Source organism: Giraffa tippelskirchi, chromosome 10, assembly GCF_054371585.1.
Source record: "Giraffa tippelskirchi isolate mGirTip1 chromosome 10, T2T-mGirTip1v1.2.pri, whole genome shotgun sequence".
Classification (NCBI taxonomy): domain Eukaryota; kingdom Metazoa; phylum Chordata; class Mammalia; order Artiodactyla; family Giraffidae; genus Giraffa; species Giraffa tippelskirchi.
Window position 1 is genome coordinate 89,818,781 of NC_137284.1, and position 22,160 is coordinate 89,840,940.

General features: G+C 39.8%; 2 protein-coding genes across 20 annotated transcripts in view; one reads left to right on the plus strand and one right to left on the minus strand.

The window, feature by feature from the left end:
* The window catches only part of PTPN12 (protein tyrosine phosphatase non-receptor type 12), a 93,096-nt gene extending 83,695 nt beyond the window's left edge, over window positions 1-9,401 (minus strand). For 7 of the 19 annotated variants that reach the window (XR_014067185.1, XR_014067186.1, XM_081535724.1 and 4 more), the window contains exon 1: window positions 7,054-7,452. Coding sequence is in view for 6 of the 19 variants with exons in the window: in XM_081535714.1 (XP_081391840.1) it covers window positions 7,054-7,152 (99 nt within the window). In the remaining 13 variants the exon portion in view is untranslated. Of the gene's footprint in view, window positions 1-5,879; window positions 6,095-6,563; window positions 6,982-7,053; window positions 7,453-7,741; window positions 8,094-8,756 lie in introns of those variants that run through there. The other 12 variants (XM_081535715.1, XM_081535717.1, XM_081535718.1 and 9 more) reach the window with 8 other exon arrangements.
* GSAP (gamma-secretase activating protein) overlaps window positions 8,017-22,160 on the plus strand; it is a 217,702-nt gene continuing 203,558 nt past the window's right edge. Inside the window, exons 1-2 of the mRNA XM_081535704.1 lie at window positions 8,017-8,308; window positions 8,777-8,832. The gene's annotated coding sequence lies outside the window, so the exon portion shown is untranslated. The remainder of the gene's footprint in view (window positions 8,309-8,776; window positions 8,833-22,160) is intronic.

Genomic DNA, 22,160 nt, shown 5'->3' on the forward strand with positions numbered 1-22,160 from the left:
TGTTATCTGTATTTTTATGTGCGTGCTCATTCGCGTCCAACTGTTTTGTTACTCTGTGGACTGTAGTCCGCCAGGATCCTCTGTCCATGGGATTTCCCAGGTAAGAATACTGGAGTTGGTTGCCATTTCCCACTTTCGGGAATCTTGCCAACCCAGGGATCGAACCCACGTCTCCTGCACTGGCAGGCGGATTCTTTATCACAGAGCCACCATCTGTCTTTTAAAATTATACCTAAATAGCAATCATTTTACCAAAAGATATACATATAGATAAGAAATACATGTATGAAAAATGCTGTCCCTATCTTATTATTATTTTTTTAAGCAGAAAGCAGGAGGGGATCTGTGTCTTCCTCTGGCTTCAGCCATCTACATTCAGAACGCTAAAGTAAATGGAAGGAATTTATACTACTTCAGCTATTTCCTCTTCAGCCTATGATAATCTGGCTTTTTCCCATACCCCAACTCCAAACTGCTTTTTCTAGTCACCAAATCACTGCTACTTAGCAAACAGAATGGGTGCTTTCTTAAGCTCACCTTACCGGTCCTCCCAGAATTATCTTACTTTGGTAATGTCTTCCCTGAAACTCTCCCAGGCTTTTCTGACATCCTCTAGGTTCTTTTCCTTCCTCTTTGACCACACCTAACCAGGAGCAATCACCAATATTTTCATTTAGAGGCTGCTCTTTAAATGTTGATGCTTTTCAGCCTTAGGTTGGCCACACCATACACTTGTCTGAATGAGTTTGTGATTCTCATGCTTTCACATACCTCTTACATGCTTTAATTCTGTCCCATTAGCTCTCTTGAGCTCTACATTTCTACAGTATGTCTCACAGGCACCTCAGTTTTAACGTGTCCAAAACTAAACTCATTCTCTTTAATTCTCTAGTTTCTTCCAACCATCTTCTCCCTGGTCGCCTCTGCTTTTTGTCCTTCCTTCCTCCTTACCCTACCAAATGGAACCTTCCAATTTGGGTGACAGTATTATCAAGCTAGAAACTCTGCAGTCATACTACAATATTCCTCTCTCTTTCACTACTCACATCTAGTGAGTCATGAAGACTTCTTTCTTAATCTTTATCAGGTCCTTTGTATAGTCTCTGTCCCACTGTCTTACGTTTGGCTCAGGCCGTCATATCTCACTTCCTATATTTCAACAACTTCAAAAATGCTCTCCTTCATCTGGTCATCCATTCATCCATCAGAATCAACTTTCTGCAACACAAATCTGTCAAATGACTGCTTACTTTCCCTGTAATGCTGAGATCTGTAGAGTGTAAACTGTTCAAAATTACTATTACTGATCTATAGAATAAAATACAGCACAGATTCAAGAACCTTCACAACCTGATCCCTAACTGGCTTTCTCAGCATCCCATTAGCCTTTACCATGCTAATACCATTGTTTCACTGGTTCTCAAAATATAGTCCAGAGATGGCCCACACCTAGACCATTTTAAAGAATTCACGAGGTTAAAACTGTTTTCTAAGTTATGCTTCCTCACCTGAAAATATACAAATGCACAGACTTTAGTACAATATTTTTATCATGCTCATTCTCTTTAGGAGTGTACACTGGATTTTTCTAGAGGATACATGACACTTGATACTGTGAAATATGATGCTGCATCAGTATGAATGCAACAGATATGAGAATCCAGATCTGTTAAGCCAAACGGTAAAAATAATTTGCAAAAGTATAAAAATAATGCTTCTTTCCACCAGTAATTTTTTCAAAAAATCACTTGTTATAAAATACAGTGTATGTACGGAATGGTTTTATCACCATTATTTTAAAGTAAATTATTTTTTAAAGTATCTTTTAATTTATAATACAGTAAAAACAAACAAACCTCCTTGGAGTCCTCAGTAATTTTGAGAATGTAAGACTCCTGAGATCAAAACGTGTGAGAACTGCTACATTAGTTATAGCAGATTATCTACCACTCTCTAAACATGCTCAACTCTAAAACCCCTATGCTTCTGCATGGAAATGCACCCTCCACGACCTGCCAAGTCCCAGCCAGGTCCAAAGTGACCTCAGATGCATTCTGGAGGATAAAAAAGATCAGGTTTTGAAGTCAAGCAAGATACTTTACTTCTCAGAGTGCATTTCCTTATCTCTAAAATTTAGGTTATAGCCACCTCATAACGGCAGACATGTTAAATAAGACACAGTGTAAAATGTATGGCACAGTGTTTAACAAATAGAAGGGATAAAAAATGTTAATCTTTGTTCTACTTAATTTATAACATCACAAACACTACTGTAGTAAGATAAAAACAATATAACAATTATTTAATCATAGCAAAGCAAGCAAATTGGTTGCTTTGAGCAGTTCTGTCAAGATTACTATTTGTAGAGCAGATGGTTTTATATAATAAATTCCTTGAATGCATAACTACTAAGGTACTTCTGCAGTTACCTGTGATTGATAAATTTAGATTAATCTAAAATATCAGTTAGTTTAAATGGTATTTTAACACAGGAATGCTTGCTATAATGCCTGTTTAGCCTTAAAAAAAAATCCATAAATCTTCTCCTTCATGTTTCACAAAAGTACTGTAATTCACACCTCTGCTGCATCCTGTTTTTGAAATACTCCACTGACTCTACCTACTATTGTTTTTATCTTCATAAGTACGAGAATGGGTTTTTAAACTGAAACTGCCATATTTATTTGCAGCTTTACTGTTTATCTTTTACAATTTTTAAATATACAAGTGTCTATCACATAAACTTTAGCCCAATTAGAATAAATTTACTTCTTGTTTCAATACTTTAATAATACATGACAAAGCTTTAAAAAACAAAAGAAAATTACTGAAAAGCGAAAGCCCAGACATCTCTTTTTCCTTCTATCTCATCTCTTTTTCCTTCTATCTCTAGTTATATGTAACTGACTACATAAGTCAGCCATTTGAGAATATTGAAGACAGCACGATCGTTTGTTGGATGAAGATCCTAAATATCAGTCCCATACTTCAGTCTTGTGAAGTAGGTAGCATTTATCTTCTTCTTTTTTATTTTTTTTAACTTTTTTTTTTAATAAATTTATTTATTTTAGTTGAGGGCTAATTACTTTACAATATTGTAATAGTTTTTGCCATACATTGACATGAATCAGCCATGGGTTTACATGTGTTCCCCTTCCTGGACCCCCCACCCACCTCCCTCCCCATCCCATCCCCCTGGGTCATCCCAGTGCACCAGCCCTGAGCACATGTCTCATGCATCAAACCTGGACATATGATAATATACATGTTTCAATGCTATTCTCTCAGATCATCCTGCCCTCGCCCTCGCCCATAGAGTCCAAAAGACTGTTCTATACATCTGTGTCTCTTTCTCTGTCTCGCATATAGGGTTATCGTTACCATCTTTCAAATTCCATATATATGCATTAGTATACTGTATTGTTGTTTTTCTTTCTGGCTTACTTCACTCTGTATAATGGGCTCCAGTTTCATCCATCTCAGTAGAACCGATTCAAATGTATTTTTTTAATGGCTGAGTAATATTCCATTGTGTATATGTACCACAGCTTCCTTATCCATTCGTCTGCTGATGGACATCTAGGTTGCTTCCATGTCCTGGCTATTATCTTCTTTTAAAGTTGAGAGAACTCAGTCAATTCATTTCCTTTCAAGTGGCCAAGGTCAGAAAACTAACCAATGGCAGAGATGGCAGTAAAACCTACACATGGGCATCACCCTATGTACACATTAACTTTGCATGACCACTATCTGCAATTTCATAAAGATGACAAGCTGAGATAGTTGTGATCAAGTTCTGGATCTGACACAGATTATCGGTTTAACCATCAACTTGAAATCATTTTGGTGCTGTAGTTTACACCATCTCAGTACCTTAGTATTCTCCTTTTTCACAGGATGGGGCACACAAAAGGCCAATGCCAGGAATAGACAACTTACAGAGTAACGACAGTCAGAAAAGTCTCTACCCTTACTAGTCATTGAGATATTCAAATTAAAACAGCATACTATTTTTCAACCTCGAATTACCAAAGATCCAAGATTATTATATGAACACTCATGCATTATGGTTAGTTGTAAAAAGTGATACTTCAAAAAGGTATGCATTTACATATATCAGATGTTTACATCCTTTTAGCTAGTACTTCCAACACCACTGGAAGATATCTTATGCAATAATTCAAAGTAAAGAAATTTTATGCTTAAGTGTTCTCCACAGAATTATGACACATAATAGAAGAAAATCAGTGGCCTAAACTTTCAACTGTAAGAAAATGGTTAAGCTAAATGACAGTGGCTAGGTGAAATATTATATAGCCACCTAAAATTATTTTTACAAAGGAAAAACACCTAAATATTAAGTTGGAAAAAACCTAAGAATATTAGATGGTACATGTAGTATGGTCACAGAGAAGCATTAAAGACATTAACAAAGATAGCCTTTGGGTGATGGAACTATAGGAAGACTGAACAGAATAATGGAAAGACCACAATATGAATGCCTATTCCATTTTCCTAAAGGTAAGGCATTCTTAATTACTCTTCTATAATTTCCAAATTTGAAACAAGGAACATTATCACTTTATAACTGAATAGGGTTATAATAGCTAGATTATCCCTAAGGCTCAGTTCTCAAATGCTAAAAATTTAAAAATGCATTTTTAACCCATGTCAGAATTTACGAATAACAGAAGTTTATTATTAGAAGAATCTATTAGTTGATATATTTTCTTTTTGTCGCAGAAAGGACAAAGTTTTCCTCTAGCTTTCTAGTCAAGAGAAAAAGAGGAATAACTAGCAGACTTAATTATAGCTATTGCTTATCAAGTCACAGAATAAAAAAAGCAAGCATTGTAAAAGAACAGCCTTAGTCATCAAATCTTAAATGCAGAATCACCTAGCTATCCCTAGGTATTACAGAAGAAAAAGGAAACTCATTTAGTCCTGGAGAAATGAAATCTCCAATAGGAATCCCTGACTCATCCCCAAAGCATGAACCCGAAGGCTACTTCCCCTGTACAGGAGTTCAGAGACTGGGCACTTGTCCTGAAGGCCTGCATCACCAAACAATGCCCTTTCCTGACAGGATATGCCCATAGAGAACAAGAGGACCAACATGCCAAGTGGACAGGGGTCTCACACCTCTCCTTCCACAACCAAAGTAAGACTGCATAAGACTAGTTTTAAACATTTTAAATCTAAGTAAATATTTTCTTTTATGTTTGCTAGAGAGTAATAAAAGGGGGACTCTGTCCAATTACTGTGATATCATTCCAAAGATACCTAACACATTCAATATTCCCAATAGGAAGAAGGACACGTCCTTAACTTTTTCAGATAAAAGAGTAATGGGGGGGGGGGGGGATACATGGGCTAAGTATCAAGAGAAAATGTTTAAAATGAACCATAAATTATTTAATCAACATTTTTTACACTTTCAAAAGATACTAACAAAACCAAACTCCTATCTTCTATTATTGGTTTAGGGAGGCGGGAATCACGAAGCTCAACTATACTGTTATGACACTGAGTCAAGTTAAGGGTAAAGAATTTTAACGCTGAAGTTTTACTAGACCGAAGTCTCTTTAAAATGTGAAAAGTATTTCGTATTTCAGTGCGAAAAGCCATTTCACCTGCACCTTGTAAACAATTAAACTGTACTTTGAAACAAAAACTAGCCAATGTTTGCGACTCATTTTTATACACATTAACTGTGTATTCTTTTCACAATCCATAATTTCAGAGTTAGGTGACTACTCTTGGAGGTGAATCCTGCCCAGAAGCAGAATTTTCCCTAGCTTATTTCCCATTTCCAAACCCCGCCAAGACTAAGGAGCAACCACTTCCCAAAGTCCCACTTCCTTTTCCATGCCCCAGACCTCCAGGGTTTCCAACGCCCCAGTCTTGCGCAATATCCGTAGGAGCAGCGCCGCAACCACCGCCTCCTAAGCCGAGAAACAACCCTAAAGGGAACATTGTCCAGCAGAAAAATAAAGGAGGGGGGGTGGCAATGGAGGAAGTCGACTTCTGGTCCCACGCCTTTGGATCTGACCCCCTCGTAGTGATGGCTCGAGAGCAATTCCACGACCAAGACTTTTAACCTCCTCTCCAGCCCGCCAGTACAAGCAAAGGGCGGAAGGGGGAGGGGGGATGTCGGAAGGGGGGTGGGGAGACTACGAAGGTTATCTCCCAGTTCAGGGCTTCAGTCCGTACAGTCGCCTCCGCCCCACCAGGACTATTGTTCCCAAGTTCCCCACCCCCACCCCGGATAGGAAGTGATAGTCACATCCCCTCCGCCTTCGGCAGTATCCCCTAGGGAGTCTGAAGTAGGCTTCCTTAAGGATAACCACGCACCCTCCACCCCCACGTCCTGCCTCCACACACACTTATCCCTCAACCTCAAATCACGTTGACCCCTACACCATGTAAAACCTGGGTCTCAAGAGACAAGAAACAGGACGGCAGTAAATGGAAATTGAACATACCACGAGATTTCCTATGGGTTATCCTTTCTCTTGCATTGGAGATAATACTGCGAACCCAGAAAGAGCAAAAAGTCCTACCTTGCCCTCTTTTGAGACCAGCTTGAGCAAAGGAACCCCACGAGTTAAATGCAACCTTAATAGCCCCGTTCCTCAGTCCGGCGCTATCCGCTCTCATTCCTGCCTCGACCCTCCCAGGAGGAGCAGATTGGATGGGGATATGATAAAAGCCCACCGGCCTGCACCTCATTCGCCTCCCGCTCCCAGCCCGAGAAACAATAGGTGGTCGCGGGCGGCGGCGCTGAGTGCGGGCTTGGCCAGCGGCCTCTCTCTTCGCGTCCCGGACGCGGGCGGAAGGGGCCGCGATCGCAGGACGAGAGAGGAAAGGAGGACGAGGGGCGATCTCACCTCCCAGCCTCCGAGTCCAACCCGGCCCTTGGGGTCGGCGCGCGCCCCCTCGGCCTCTCTCCTTACAGCCACACACAAAGCGCTGGCTGCTGGGCCGGGCGGGAGAGGCGGCAGTGGGCTCGGATGCCGGTGAGAGGAGGCAACATTGAGGGGAGGGACTCACCATGAAGTCCCGGGCGAAGTTGTCCTCCCCATTGTGGTCCGGACTCTTCATGGCCTGGACCCTCTGGATGAATTTCCTCAGAATTTCCACTTGCTCCATCCTCCCGCGTCCCCCCGGCTGCGGTCGCTGGCCCCCCCGCCGCCCGCCCGCCCGGCGCAGAGCCCGCTCAGTCTTCCCCAGCTCGCCCCCCCTAACCGTCCTGTCTTTCCCGACCCCTGACGCTCCCTGCTCCTCCCCACCGCCCAAGGTAGCGGCGGCACCGGCGGCACCAGCCCGGCTCCCGATCCTACAACTTCCAGGAGCAGCCACTCTCCCACAGTAGTAGCCGAGCCGCAGCGGCTAGCGCCAACCCCAACCCCCAGCTTGCTCCATCCTCCTTCCCCGCCCTGCTCCTGCTCTGTCGGAGACGCAGCCACCGCCTTAGGAACACGGCTCTCCGATCGCCCTGCCCCCCCCACCCCTTCCCGGTTCCTCCTTCCCTCCCTCCCGACTAGCAACCGCAGCCGCCACTCTCCACGGGCGCGCCCCCGCCGCCACCCAGACGCGCGGCCCCGCGCCGAGGCTAGATCCCCGGGGCTGCGCGGAGCTGAGCCGCGCCCGCTTGCCACGCCCCCAAGCCCGCCCCACCGGTCCTAGCCCGGCTAGGAGTGGCTGGAAGGCGCTTCAGCAGTCAGCTGGGAGACTTGACCTCATTTCCGGGGCGTGATTCCGCCCCAGCAGTTTGCTGGTCTGAAAAGAGCTGGTCGTAGGGGATTCGCCTCCGTCGGGCAGACCCTAGTCAGTTGGAGTAGGACTTGAGTTGGAGAGTGAGGTCTCACTGCCTTTTTGTGGGAAAAGCACATTTCTAGACTGCTTTCGCGCCGCCGCCAGCCGTGGGCTGGGACTGCAAGTCCCGGCCGGCAAGAGTCCAGGAGTAGGGGCGGGAGAGGGCGGCGGTGGGAAGAGAGGCATGCTGGGAACTGTAGTGTCTTCACGTTCGCAGCAGGTACGTCTTCATCTTAATGTTGACGGCAGTTGGATCTTGGCACTTTGGGCAATGGCTACGGCCAAGAGAAACGAAACGCTTCTTCAGTGAGAGGACTTTTTTGCTTTTTTGCAAATCAGTCTAAAACCTGGTGAATGAGCGCCTGAGATTCACAGTGTGTCCTAATACATACCACAGGTTTGCTGAATTGGAGAGAATTTGTCTTCTTGCTTTTAGGTTCTGAGCAACTCAGAACTGAATAATGGATTTTTCACCATAGAATGCATCTTTGTAAGTCTTCTAGTAATCAAAGAAAATCTGTCCTAGTCTAAGTCACTATTTTACAATGAAAGTGTCTGCTCACGGTCCCCCAGTATATTCTTAGTAGAACCCAAACTAGAACTCAGATCCTTTTTCTCTCACCGGCACCATGTTGCCTCTCACTAAGGAGCGTAAACGTGATAATGTAACTGAAGTGAAAGACTTGATCCATGAACTTCTCTAGGTCACTTTCTTTTGTTCACTATACCCACAAACAACGCTTTTTCCAGATAAGATTGGTTAGGCAATTTGGTTAAAATAAATATCAGTAGCAGGCCCCGTTTCCCAGATGAATGTTTAGAAGCACCGTGGAATTTAATAATAAACTTGAAGAAAACAGGTGTGAGTAGCAAGATCCAATTTCCTATTTGTTTTAAAGAAAAATACTTCTTTTTAAAATAATACAACTGATACATACCAATCTACTCTTCTTCTCAGAAAGAATCACTTCCAGATGTGTCCTTCCAAATGTCTTCCTGTGCATTTGTATACAGGTATGTGCATATAAAAAGATACAGTTTTGTCCTATATTTAAAAAAAGAGTCCCCTTAGAGGAATAGTTTAATTTCTGAGGTGAGCTTTTAAATCAAGTATCTGGAGTATTTTACTCTAATCAGATTATTGAGACTCACTGGATATGAGAAAAGATTAAGATCTGGATTCGCTCACCCACGAGTATAGCTCACCGTAAGGTACCCTTTTCCCCTAGAACTAGGCAAGAAATAAGACTGTGAGCAGAGAAATGGGCAGATGATCAGGACTGCCTCTACTTTTGATATGTCAGAAGAATGTGCAAATCAGGTTGATAAAAACTATATGCTGGACAAACTATATCATTCTAGTGACAGTAGGGTGGGAGGTGTTAATTTGTTTGAGTTATCCAGCCCTATTTTGGCTGATGGTTTTGCTGAGGCTTTTTTGTTTTTGTTTTTTTTAACTTTTCTTAGTACAAGCTTCTCTCTCTTTCTTGCAACACGAGTGTCTCCAGATCTCAGCAGCTACCTTTGGCATCTCATGTAGATTAGGGAAAGCTAAAGTACCCTTATGGATTTCAGGTCTTTCTGGCTGTGTATGAGTAAGCTGTGAGGTAATAAGGGGAGAGAATGGAATGAACACTATTGGGAGGCAATACATGACACAACAAAAGCTGAAACTAAGATCATAGTGTTGCAATTACAGAGACACAGAAGCAGGTGAGAGAGAATGAAAGAACTCACAGAACTCAGTGACTGACTTAGTGGGCAAAAAAGAAGGTGAAATTTTAAAATAACTAAAATTACCAGATTAGAAAGTTTGACAGAACACGAGGCTGTGCATGGTATGGACAAATGGAGACTTTTGCACAGATGGTGTGAGAAATTGGCACACCATCTTTGGAAGCAGTTTGCGTGTATGTGTGTGTGTGTATGTGTGTGTGTGTTAGTTGCTCAGTGGTGTCTCTTTGCCCCATACCCCATTAACTGTGGCCTGTGAGGCCCCTCTGTCCATGGAATTCTCCAGGCAAGAATACTGGAATAGGTTGCCATTCCTTTCTTCAGGGGATCTTCACAACCCAGGGGTCAAACCCAGGTCTTTCACATTGCAGGCAGATTCTTTCCCATCTGAGCAACCAGGGAAGCCCAATTTGGCCATGTGTGTGAGTGTGTTAGTCACTCACTCATGTCCTACTCTTTTCAACCCCTTGGGCTGTAGCCCACCAGGCTCCTCTGTCCATGGGATTCTCCAAGCAAGAATACTGGAATGGGTTGCCATTTACTTCTCCAGGGGATCTTTATAACTCAAGGATCGAACCCATAAATGTATCAAAATGTAAATGTCATGCATACTTTGACTAAAAAATTTATTGATAATATTTAGAGCTGTGTACAAGCATATGTACTTTATACAGGCTTATTTGTAATGTAAGAGTGAAAACAGTGTACCTGCCTATCAAAAGGGCACTGATTAAAACAAAAATCACGTTTTTAAGTTCTATGAAGCCATTAAAAAATGAAAAACATAGTCTATATGTGTTGAGGTCAAATAGGTTTCAGAATCTGCTTATTAAGTGAGAAAAGCTTAGCACACATTGTGTTCATGTTATTCTTCCATTTATGTAAAATGGAATGTGGATAAAATATGAATAAAATGCCTGAACATGCATAGAATTTTTCTGAAGTATGCTTCAAAAACTGTTAGCTGTGATAGCCACAGAAAGGATACAACTTCCAATGAGCATACTCTGTTATATTCTGAGTATTTTAGGATGTGTGTGCATTACTTTTCAAACAAAGTTAAATCTATCTAATTAAAAAATGTTTAGACTTTCAGTCTAAGCAATAGGAAGAATGGCAATATCTTTAATAGAAACACACAAAAAAAGGAGGAAGCAAATCTTGTCTAGGTGATGTTTTAAAATGGCACAGGCTGTTTCATAATATCCACCTACTTATATCACAGTTCCCAAGGAATGTGACTGCTCTAACCATCCACAGCCAAGGGTTTGGGCGCTTGACCCAGGTTAACCAACCCATGTTGACTGGCCAGCAGCCTTGACCTGATGTGGGAACATGATCTGAGAGTGTCAGTTCTCACTGTTAAGAACTGGAACTTAAAACCTAGAGAGAGTAAGTCATTAAGCTCAAGGGCAGAAGGTGAATGCCCTAGGGTAGAATTAGGGATTTGACAAGCTGAAGCCCTGTAAGAAGAGTAGGAAGTATGGAGAATCCGGTTAGTAACCATACAGAAATAGGTAGAGATGTCACCTTACATGCATGTGGCCATGGGAGAGATGGGGAGAATCTCTGGGGCAACTTAATTTCCTTGTAATTTTCTAAGGCAGATTCTGTTAACATTTATTCCAGTGGTCAATTCTGCTTTTCCTGAAATACAGTAGGGCAGTAATAAAGATCATGGGCTCTGAAATGAGAGAGATGAAGATTCAAAAACCCATTGCATTTCTTAACTCAGGGCAAATCACTTAACCTTGACTTTAAGCCTTAGTTTCATCTTCTAGAAATGCTAGCTGGTGCTGTCTTAACACGGTGTGTTTCAGAATTAGTGTACTACACCTTATACTTACTTATAGAAAACACAAAATAAGAACTGGTTAAGCAAAGAAGGGAACAACAGAGGGTGAGATGGTTGGATGGCATCACCGACTGGATGGACATGAGTTTGAGCAAGCTCTGGGAGTTGGGGATGGACAGGAAACCCTGGCGGGCTGCAGTCCTTGGAGTTGCAAAGAGTTTGGACACAACTGAGCGACTGAACTGAACTGAAAGAAGGAATTAATGATTTCCAGATCTTTTACTTTTTTGCCCCAACCTCTCTTCTTTGGCTCTTTCCCTACTCAATAGTAACCTTCACTGTGGGGAAATATGTGAGGGGTGAGAAGAAAGCCAAATGTCTTAAAAGATCTCCGTTAGTACTTTTGTGAAGATTTGAGTGGGAATTTAAAACTAATAATCTGAAAGAGAGTTCAGGATTATATATCTATTTCATATTCATAGTATTCCTTCCCCTCCTAGCCCAGGTAGAAGTAATGCTTTATATCTATATAGAAATTTAAACTTTTATAGTATTATTACATCTATTCTCATAAAAACTGCCCTTGTTATAGCTTTCATAGTTATAGCTCTATGTGAGTTCTGGTTTTTTTCTATTACCTGGAAAGTTATTTGGCATCTTTGATTCATTAATAGATGAAAAACTAAATAAAACATGGGAGTGAACCTGAGTAGCTCATGTGAAAAACAAATGTCAGGTGCATGACCAGAAGCCACAGGTCCTAAGTTTCCAGCTTGTTGCATAAACCACTGAGTCACAGTGCTTTTATACCTATTATAAGTGAAACTACAGATAAAGAACCAAACCCATTCCTAAGATTCTCCTAAAGTAGCACTTCTAATATTAACCTGTCATATCATGCTCCATTCCTCAGTCTTCTCCCTACTCTCAAACTTAAGGACTGATTGCTGAGAAGTTATGGGAGCATGGATAAGAAAAGAGAGAGGGAAATTCTTCTCTACTTTATTTCTGGTATTCTTTACTCCCTCATTCCTAGACCTAGTTATAGCAACAAAGCTCTTTACGTCTTTTTTTTTTTTCTTTTTTGATTGAACTGGGTCTTCATTGCTGCAGGCAGTCTTTCTCTAGTTGCAGCAAGCAGGAGCTACTCTCTGGTTGAGTGTGCAAGTTTCTCATTGTGGTGGCTTCCCTTGTTGCAGAGCTTGGGCTCTAGTGCACTTCAGTTGTCGTGGTGCACAGTTTAGTTGCTCTGCAGCATGTGGGGTATTCCCAGAGCAGGGATCAAACCCGTGTTCCCTGCATTGGCAAGCGGATTCTTAACCACTGGACCACCAGGGAAGTCCTGTGTTCACAGTTTTTTAATATGTAAGTTTATTATCGAAATAAGAAGTCCAGTTTATAGGGAACTGGATGGGAAAGGAGCATATTTTCTTTAGTCTATAGTCGAATAAGACTTTTAGAAGAAAGTCATATAAAAATGGAAAGAAGTTTTGAAAGGATGAAATTTTAAATACACTTCTAAAGTTATATGTCAAGAGTTTTTTTTTGTTTTTTTTTTAATACTGTACTCCTTGTTTATTCTTATCACTCTGCCCTAAAGTAAGCAAGCTGGATAATATCATCTCCATCCTTATTTATACATTAGAATACTAGTAAGGATATTAATGCCTAAGCTTAAAGAAATGAAATGATTTGCCCAAAATCATATAGATGGCAGAACTGAAATCAAAACCCAGATGATTCTCAACTCTCTTGAAGCGTCAGTGTTATGCAACAAAGGCTGAATAGGATAACAATAAATGCTAACTACAGTAGAATACTGTAATTAAATCCACTCTCTTCTCTAAATTTTCTGTCTCATATTTGTTATGCTGTTTCATTTAACATTCAAAGAAAGATTAAAATTTTATAAATAACTTCAAAGTCAAGTACTACCTGAGCATCTAGTTAGTGATCTTTTAACGGGATGACTTTTAGTTCCTGTATTCAGGAATGGGTTGTTAACAAGGGCTGTAACATATGACTGCACCATGTATAAAAATCCATCCAGTATATTGGCTGGACTCAGGTTCAACTGTCAGCAAAAAGCCACAAAACAAAACAAGCAAAAAAATCCCTTTTATTCAGTGACTGCTATGATTTTAAATTAAAGATAAATTGTGGACAGAGACAGAGAAATACTGTATTATTTCACTTATATATGGAATCTAAAACAAACTCATAGAAAAAGAGATCATACTTGTGGTTGCCAGAGGCAGAGGTGTGGGGAGGGGAGACTAGAGGAAAGTATTCAAACGGTACAAACTTCCAGTTATAACATACATAAGTACTAGAGATATGATATGCAATATGATGACTATAGTTAACACTTTGATGATATACAGGAAAATTGTAGAAAGAAGAGTAGATCCTAAGAGTTCTCATCACAAGGAGAAAAACTATTTTCTTCTTTTTATTGTATTTATGAGATGATTGATGTTAGCTAAACCTTGTGGTAATCATTTCACTATATATATAAATCAGACTATCATGCTATACACCTTAAATCTACACAGTGACTCATGTCAACTATTTCTCAATAAAACTAGAAAAAATAAATAGTGATTCCACTTATATGAGGTATCTAAATTGTCAAATTCATAGAAACATAAACTAGAATGGTGGTTATCTGGGTCTAGGAGCAGGGGGAAGGCCAGTTGTTTATTGGGTTTAAGTTTTGATTTGCAAGATTTTTTTTAACAACAATGTAAATATACCTAATATCACTGAACTGGACACTTTAAAGTGTTTTACTGTTTCCTGGAGGTAAGAGACACTTAATATTTACTTAGCTCCCTGATTTTTATGTCTGTTGCACCAGTTGGGTGGCTGCTGTCTGGAATGTCTCTTCATTGCCTAGTTCTGATAGCCAGGAAGCTTGCATTTCTGGGTCCCATGGCAATGTGGCAATTTTTTGGCAAGTTATACCCCCAAGGCACTGTACTGACAGTGGACTGAGGCACACACCCCCAGCATTTCTGTGAAGGAAGCCTCTTTGTTTATCTTGGATTTTCAGTCTGAGGAGCAGTCTTCAGGTTTGGCCACATTTTGTGGCATGTAGATCTGCCCTCAAGGAACATAGGCCTTGCCTTGCCATGCCATCTGGGCTGTTTCCCTCTGCCTTGCTTCAGTTAATCAGTATCATCCAGGAAAGACATCATGCACTTGTCTGAAGCTCTGATATTTGCAAGTGCCACTTAGGGACCCCTCCAGATCATCTGGCTATGGTGGCCAGTGGGGCTTACACTTGTGGTCCTACAGGACTGTATATATTTGCATACATTTAAAAACTGATACTTGAATGTCTGACTTCCAAACAGCCTGAATCTAGGTGCTGAGATCGTCCCCTTTGGGACACTGGCAGATCTTGTCACATACTCAACAACTGGGAGCTATTAGAAATATAATAAGTCTGCTTGATCAAGCACAAAGATTTGAGAGACAGGCAAGAGGAAATGAAACAGCAAATTTCATCTCCTACTTGAGGCCACACCTTCAAGACTGGGAGAGATGGTTTCTTCTGCTATTAGAAACCAACACACAGAGTCACACAAAATGAAGAAACAGAGGAATATGTTCCAAATGAAATAACAAGATAAACCCTCAGGAAAGCAAAACATTAATGAAGTAGAGATAAGTAGTTTTTATGATAAAGAGTTGAAATTAATGATCATAAAGATGGTCACTGATCTGGGGAGAACACAGTGAAAATGTCAACAAAGAGATGGCAAATGTAAGAAAGTACCAAAAAAAGTCACAGAGCAAAGAATCCAATGACTGAGCTGAAAAATACACTAGCTGGGTTTAAGAGCAGACTAGACGAAGTAGGAAAAAAGATCAGTCAACTCAAAGATAGAGCAGTGAAACTCACCCAATCAGAGAAGCACAGTGAATATAGCTTAAGGGATTAATGGTACATCAAACAGACTAACATTTGTATCATTGAGCTCCCAAAGGAGAAGAGAGAAAGGGGCAGAAATCTTATTTGAAGAAATAATGGCTAAATACTTCTCTAACCTGAGGAAGGAAACAGACATTTAGATCCAGAAATCCCAGAGTTCCAAATAAGGGGAAATCAAGAGACCCACATACCAAGACGTGCTATACTTTAAATGTCAAAAATAAAGGTAAGAGAATCTTAAAAGTAGCAAGAGAAAACTAACTTGCTACACACAAGGAAACCCCCATAAGACTTACCAGAGTTTTCAACAAAAACTTTGCAGGCCATAAAGGAATAGCACAATATATTCAAAGTGCTGAAAGAAAAATACTTCTAACCAAGAATACTATACATGGCAGCAGAGCTCACTCAGACGTGAAGGAGAGAGAAGGCGTTTTCCAGATGTGCAAAAGCTAAAGGAGTTTATCACCATTAAACTGGTCTTAAATGCCAGTGGAAATTCTTTGAGCTAAAAAGAAAGGGTGCTAATTAATAACAAGAACACATGAAAATAAATCTCACTGGAAAGGCAAATATGTAGTAAAGATAGTTAATTAATCACTTATAAAGCTAGTGTGAAGGTTAAAAGACAAAAGTAGCAAAAAAATTAGTTATAAGGGATCCACAAGAGAAAAAGATGTAAAATGGGACATCAAAAACATTAAAACATGGTGGGAGAAGTAATAACAACAAGCTTTACAATTGGATCAAACTTAAGTTATTTTTACTTAGAATGTTATAGATACAAGTTGTTATGTATAAGCTTCATGGTAACCACAAAGCAAAAATCTTTAGTAAATACACAAAAGGTAAACAGAAATTAATATAAACATACCACTAAAGAAATTTAACCACAGTCAAAGAGAGCAGGAGAAGAATAAAGGCACAGAAAGGAACTACAAAAAGAATCAGAAAATAATTTACAAAATGGCACTAAGCACATACCTTTCAATAATTACTCTGAAAATGGACTAAATGCTCCAATCAAAAGACCAAACAGCTGAATGGATTTTTTTGTTTTTTTTTTTAAGGTCCATCTATATACTGTCTACAAGAGACTCACTTTAACTGTTGAGAATCACACAGACTGAAAGTGAAGGTATATTTTCCATGGAAATGGAAACCAAAAGTAAGGTGAAATAGCTATGCTTATATCAGACAAAATAGAATTTAAAACAAAGAGACAAAGACATTACATAATGATAAAGGGTCAATCCAACAAAGAGATAAAACATTTTATAAATATTTATGTAACAAGCGTAGGTCACCTAAATTTTGGAAGCAAATATTAGCATAGCTAAAGGGAGAAATATATAGTACAATAATAGTAGGGGACTTTAGTATCCCACTTACATCAATGGATAAATCTTTCAGACAAAGCATCAATAAATAAACACATTGGTGTTGAACAGCATATTAGACCAGATAGACTTAACATGGGTTTACATATGATCTATATTCCATCCAAAAGCAACAGAATACACATTCTTCTCAAGTGCACATGGAATACTTTCTAATATAGATCATATGTTAGGGCACAAAACAAGTCTTAATACATTTAAGAGGATTGAAATCATATCAAGCATCTTCTCCAACCACAATGGTATGAAAGTGAAAGTGGTAGTTGCTCAGTCGTATCCAACTCTTTGCAACCTCATGGACTATATAGCCCACCAGGCTCCTCTGTCCGTGGGATTTCCTAGGCAAGTATACTGGAATGAGTTCCCATTCCCTTCTCCAGGAGATCTTGAACCCAGCTCTTCTGCATTGTATGCAATTCTTTACCGTTTGAGCAACCAGGGAAGCCCTTGAAACCAGAATAAATAACATGAAGAAAACTGGAGGATTTGCAAAAATGTAGAGGTTAAACAACATGCTACTGAACAACCAATGGGTCAAAGAAGAAATAAAAAAAAAACATAAAAATATACCTTGAGACAAATGAAAATGGAAAAGGAATATACCAACATTTATAGAATGCAGCAAGAGTAGTTCTAAGATGGCAGTTCAAAGCAATAAATGCCTTCCTCAAGAATTAAGAAAAGTCTCAAATAACCTAACTTTATTTTTTTTTTCTTTTTCATTATGGTTTATTATAGCATATTCAATATAGTTCCCAGTGCTATACAGTAGGACCTTGTTATCCATCCATTCTATATGTAATAGTTGGCATCTGCTAATCCCAAACTCCCAATCAATCCCTACACCGTTCCCCCATCCCATTGGTAACCACAAATTTGTTCTTTATATCTTTGAGCCTCTTTCTGTTTCACAGTGAAAGTCGCTCAGTCATGTCTCTTTGCGACCCCATGGCTATACAGTCCTGGAATTCTGCAGGCCAATATACTGCAGTGGATAGCCTTTTCCTCCTCTAGAGGATCTTCCCAACCCAGGGATTAACGCAGGTCTCCCACATTGCAGGCAGGTTCTCTACCAGCTGAGCCACAAGGGAAGCCCAAGAATACTGGAGTGGGTAGCCTATTCCTTCTCCAGGGAATCTTCCCAACCCAGGAATTGAACCAGGGACTCCTGCATTGCAGGTGGATTCTTTACCAACTGAGCTATGAGGAAAGCCCTGCCCTTCTGAAATCAAGAACTTGTGTCATATTTTAGGTTTCAGATATAAGTAATATGGTAGTTGTCAAACAACCTAATCTACGCTTAAAGGAATTAGAAAAAGAAGAATGAACAAAGATCAAAGTTAGTAGAAGGAAGGAAATAACAAAGATTAGAGCAGAAGTAAATTAAAATGAGACTAAAAAGACAGTATAGGGAAATGGGAGGGAGGTTCAAAAGGGAAGGGATATATGTATACCTATGGCTGATGCTGATTCATGTTGAGGTTTGACAAAACAACAAAATTCTGTAGCGCAATTATCCTTCAATTAAGATATAAATTAAAAACAATAGAAAAAATCAATGAAATGAAGAGCTGGTTATTTGAAAAGATAAACAAAATTGAGAAGTCCTTAGTGAGACTTACCAAGAAAAACAGGACTCAAATAAAATCAGAAATTAAAGGAGGTAATATGATCAATACTACAGCAGAAGAGTGGATCATCAGATCAGTTCAGTCGTGTCTGACTCTTTGCAACCTCATGGACTGCAGCACGCCAGGCTTCCCTGTCCATCACCAACTTCCAGAGTTTACCCAAACTCATATCCATCGAGTCGGTGATGCCATCCAACCATCTCATCCTCTGTTGTGCCCTTCTCCTTCTGCCTTCAATCTTTCCAGCTTAAGGGTCTTTTCAAATGAGTCAGTTCTTCACATCAGGTGGCCAAAGTATTGGAGTTTCAGCTTCAACATCAGTCCTTCAAATGAACACTCAGGACTGATCTCCTTTAGGATGGACTGGTTGGATCTCCTTGCTGTCCAAGGGACTCTCAAGAATCTTCTCCAACACCACAGTTCAAAAGCATCAGTTCTTTGGCACTCAGCTTTATAATCTTTATAGTCAAACTCTCACATCCATACTTGACTACTGGAAGAACCACATCTTTGACTAGACAGGCCTTTGTTGGCAAAGTAATGTCTCTGCTTTTTAATATGCTCTAGGTTGGTCATAACTTTTCTTCCAAGGAGCAAGCGTCTTTTAATTTCATGGCTGCAGTCACCATCTGCATTCATTTTGGAACCCCCAAAATGAAGTCTCTCACTGTTTCCATTGTTTCTGCATCTATTTGCCATGAAGTGATGGGACTGGATGCCATGATCTTACTTTTCTGAATGTTGAGTTTTAAGTCAACTTTTTTTTTTTAATTTAGTTTATTTATCTATTTTTTAACTTTACAATATTGTATTTGTTTTGCCATACATTGACATGAATCCACCATGGGTGTACATGTTTTCCCCTTCCAGAACCTCCCTCTCCATCTCATCCCTCCAGGTCATCCCGGTGCACCAGTCCCGAGCACCCTGTATCATGCTTCGAACCTGGGCTGGCAATTCGTTTCACATATGATAATTTACATGCTTCAGTGCCATTCTCCCATATCATCCCGCCCTTGCCCTCTCCCATAGAGTCCATAATACTGTTCTATTTATCTGTGTCTCTTTTGATGTCTCACATACAGGGTTATCTTTACCAATTAACTAAATACCATATATATGTGTTAGTATACTGTATTGGTGTTTTTCTTTCTGTTAAGCCAACTTTTTCACTCTCCTCTTTCACTTTCATCAGGAGGCTCTTTAGTTCTTCTTCACTTTTGCCATAAGGGTGGTGTCATCTGCACATCTGAGGTTGTTGATATTTCTCCTGGCAATCTTGATTCCAGGTTGTGCTTCATCCAGCCCAGCATTTCCAGTGATGTACTCTTCATATAAGTTAAATAAGTAGGGTGACAATATGCAACCTTAACATACTACTTTCCCGATTTGGAACCAATCTGTTGTTCCATGTCCAGTTCTAGCTGTTGCTTCCTGACCCACATGCAGATTTCTCAAGAGGCAGGTCAGGTGGTCTGGTATTCCTATCTCTTGAAGAATTTTCCACAGTCTGTTGTAATCCACACAGTCAAAGGCTTTGGCATAGTCAATAAAGCAGAAGTAGATGTTTTTCTGGAACTTGCTTTCTTTTTTGATGATCCAGCGGATGTTGGCAATTTGATCTCTGGTTCCTCTGCCTTTTCTAAATCCATCTTGAACATCTGGAAGTTCACGGTTCACATACTGTTGAAGCCTGGCTTGGAGAATTTTGAGCATTACTAGTGTGTGAGATGAGAGCAACTGTGTGGTAGTTTGAGCATTGTTTCGTATTCCCTTTCTTTGGGATTGGAATGAAAAGTGACCTTTTCCAGTCCTGTGGCCACTGCTGAGTTTTCCAAATTTGCTGGCATATTGAATGCAGCACTTTCACAGCATCATCTTTTAGGACTTGAAATAGCTCAACTGGAATTCCATCACCTCTGCTAGCTTTGTTCGTAGTGATGTTCCTAAGGCCCACTTGACTTTGCACTCCAGATTGTCTGGCTCTAGGTGAGTGATCACACCATTGTGATTATCTGGGTCGTGCAGATCTTTTTTGTATAGTTCCTCTGTGTCTTCTTGCCACCTCTTCTTAATATCTTCTGCTTCTGTTCGGTCCATACCATTTCTGTCCTTTATCGAGCCCATCTTTGCATGAAATGTTCCCTTGGTATCTCTAATTTTCTTGAAGAGATTTCTAGTCTTTCCCATTCTATTGTTTTCCTCCATTTCTTTGCACAGATCATAAAAGACTGAAAAAGTGAAAGTGTTAGTTGCTCAGTTGTGTCTGACTCTTTACAGCCCTGCCAAACTCCTCTGTACGTGGGATTCTTCAGTCAAGAATACTGGAGTGGGTTGCCATTCCCTTCTCCAGAGGCCTACACACACACACACACACATGTGGAATCACACAGTATTTGTCCTTGTGACTGATTCATATCTAATACAACACATTTTCTTTATTCATTCATCTAAGAACTGGGCTGTTTCTACCTTTGGCCATTGTGAGTGGTGCTGCTATGAACATGTGTGTATATGTATGTAGAGCAATATTGCTAGGTCATATGGTAGTTCTGTGTTAAACTTTCAGAGGAACCACTAACCTATTTTCTATAGTGGCTGCACCATTTTATATTCTCACCAGCAATGTACAAGGGTTGTACAATGTACAATTTCTCCATATCCTTGCCAACACTTGCTATTTTCCTTAAAATTTTGTTTCTTTTGCTAATTTCTAGCCATCTTAGTGAGTTTGAAGTGGTACCTTGTGGTTTTGATTTGCATTTTCCAAAGATCTTCGATGTTGAGCATCTTTTCTTATGCTTTTTGACTATTTGTATATCTTCTTTGGAAACATGTCTATTCATGTCTTTTACTCGCTTTTTAGTTATATTCTTTGTCTTTTTACTGTTGAGTGATAGCAGTTCTTTCTGTCTTCTAGTTACTAACCCCTATCAGATATACATGAGTTGCAGATATTTTTTCCCATCCTGTGGTTGTCTTTTTCCTTGGATTTTAAAACACTGTTCTCTGCTATTTTCATCCTATCTCTTTTTCAAACAATTAATTTCTTCAGTAGGATAATTTTGAATACCTAATATATTGTTAGTCACTGCTTTAGGTACTAGCAGTAAAAATACAACTATCGTTTACTCTTTTCACACACTTTTTTTTTCACTATCTGCTGTTTTTCTCTTAATGAATTAGTGTGAACAGTTTCTGGAGTTATGTTGCCTTCTCTGTGGAGGCTTCTTGCCCCTTTTTTTTGTCCCAGACAAAGTGTGTTTAATCTTCACGGCCCAATCTAAACATCAGTCCTCTGGGAAGATTCTGTGATTTCACCAGGAACAATCAATCACTCCTTCTTTGCTCCTATAACACTTTATACATTTAAAACAATATTCTAGTCTTCACATTGTTTCATAACTGTTTGTTTATATCTCTGGGATGTGAGCTCTTTAACATAAAGATCTTATCCTCATAATTAATAAATTTCTCCCAAGCTCCCAGTAGAAGTCGGACACATAGAGGTTATTCAACGAATATTGTCTAAATTATCAGACCCTGATTTTTTTAACTTTTCATTATGAAAAATTTTTAATTTATTCAAAAATAAAGACAACAGTGAGATGAATCACTGTTACTTATCTGTCGGCTTTGACAATTGTTAGCCTGTGGCCAGTCTCATCTCATCTACTTCCCTTCCATTCTCTCTCTCCAATGAGTTATTTTGAAGCAAACCTCAGAAATCATTTCAGTCAAAAATGCTTTTCTGATATTTTTAAAGGAAATGTTTAAATATTAAATATAAAATTTTAGTATGCATGGAATCAGCTAACTAGTACCCTCAATTAACTGTCCCC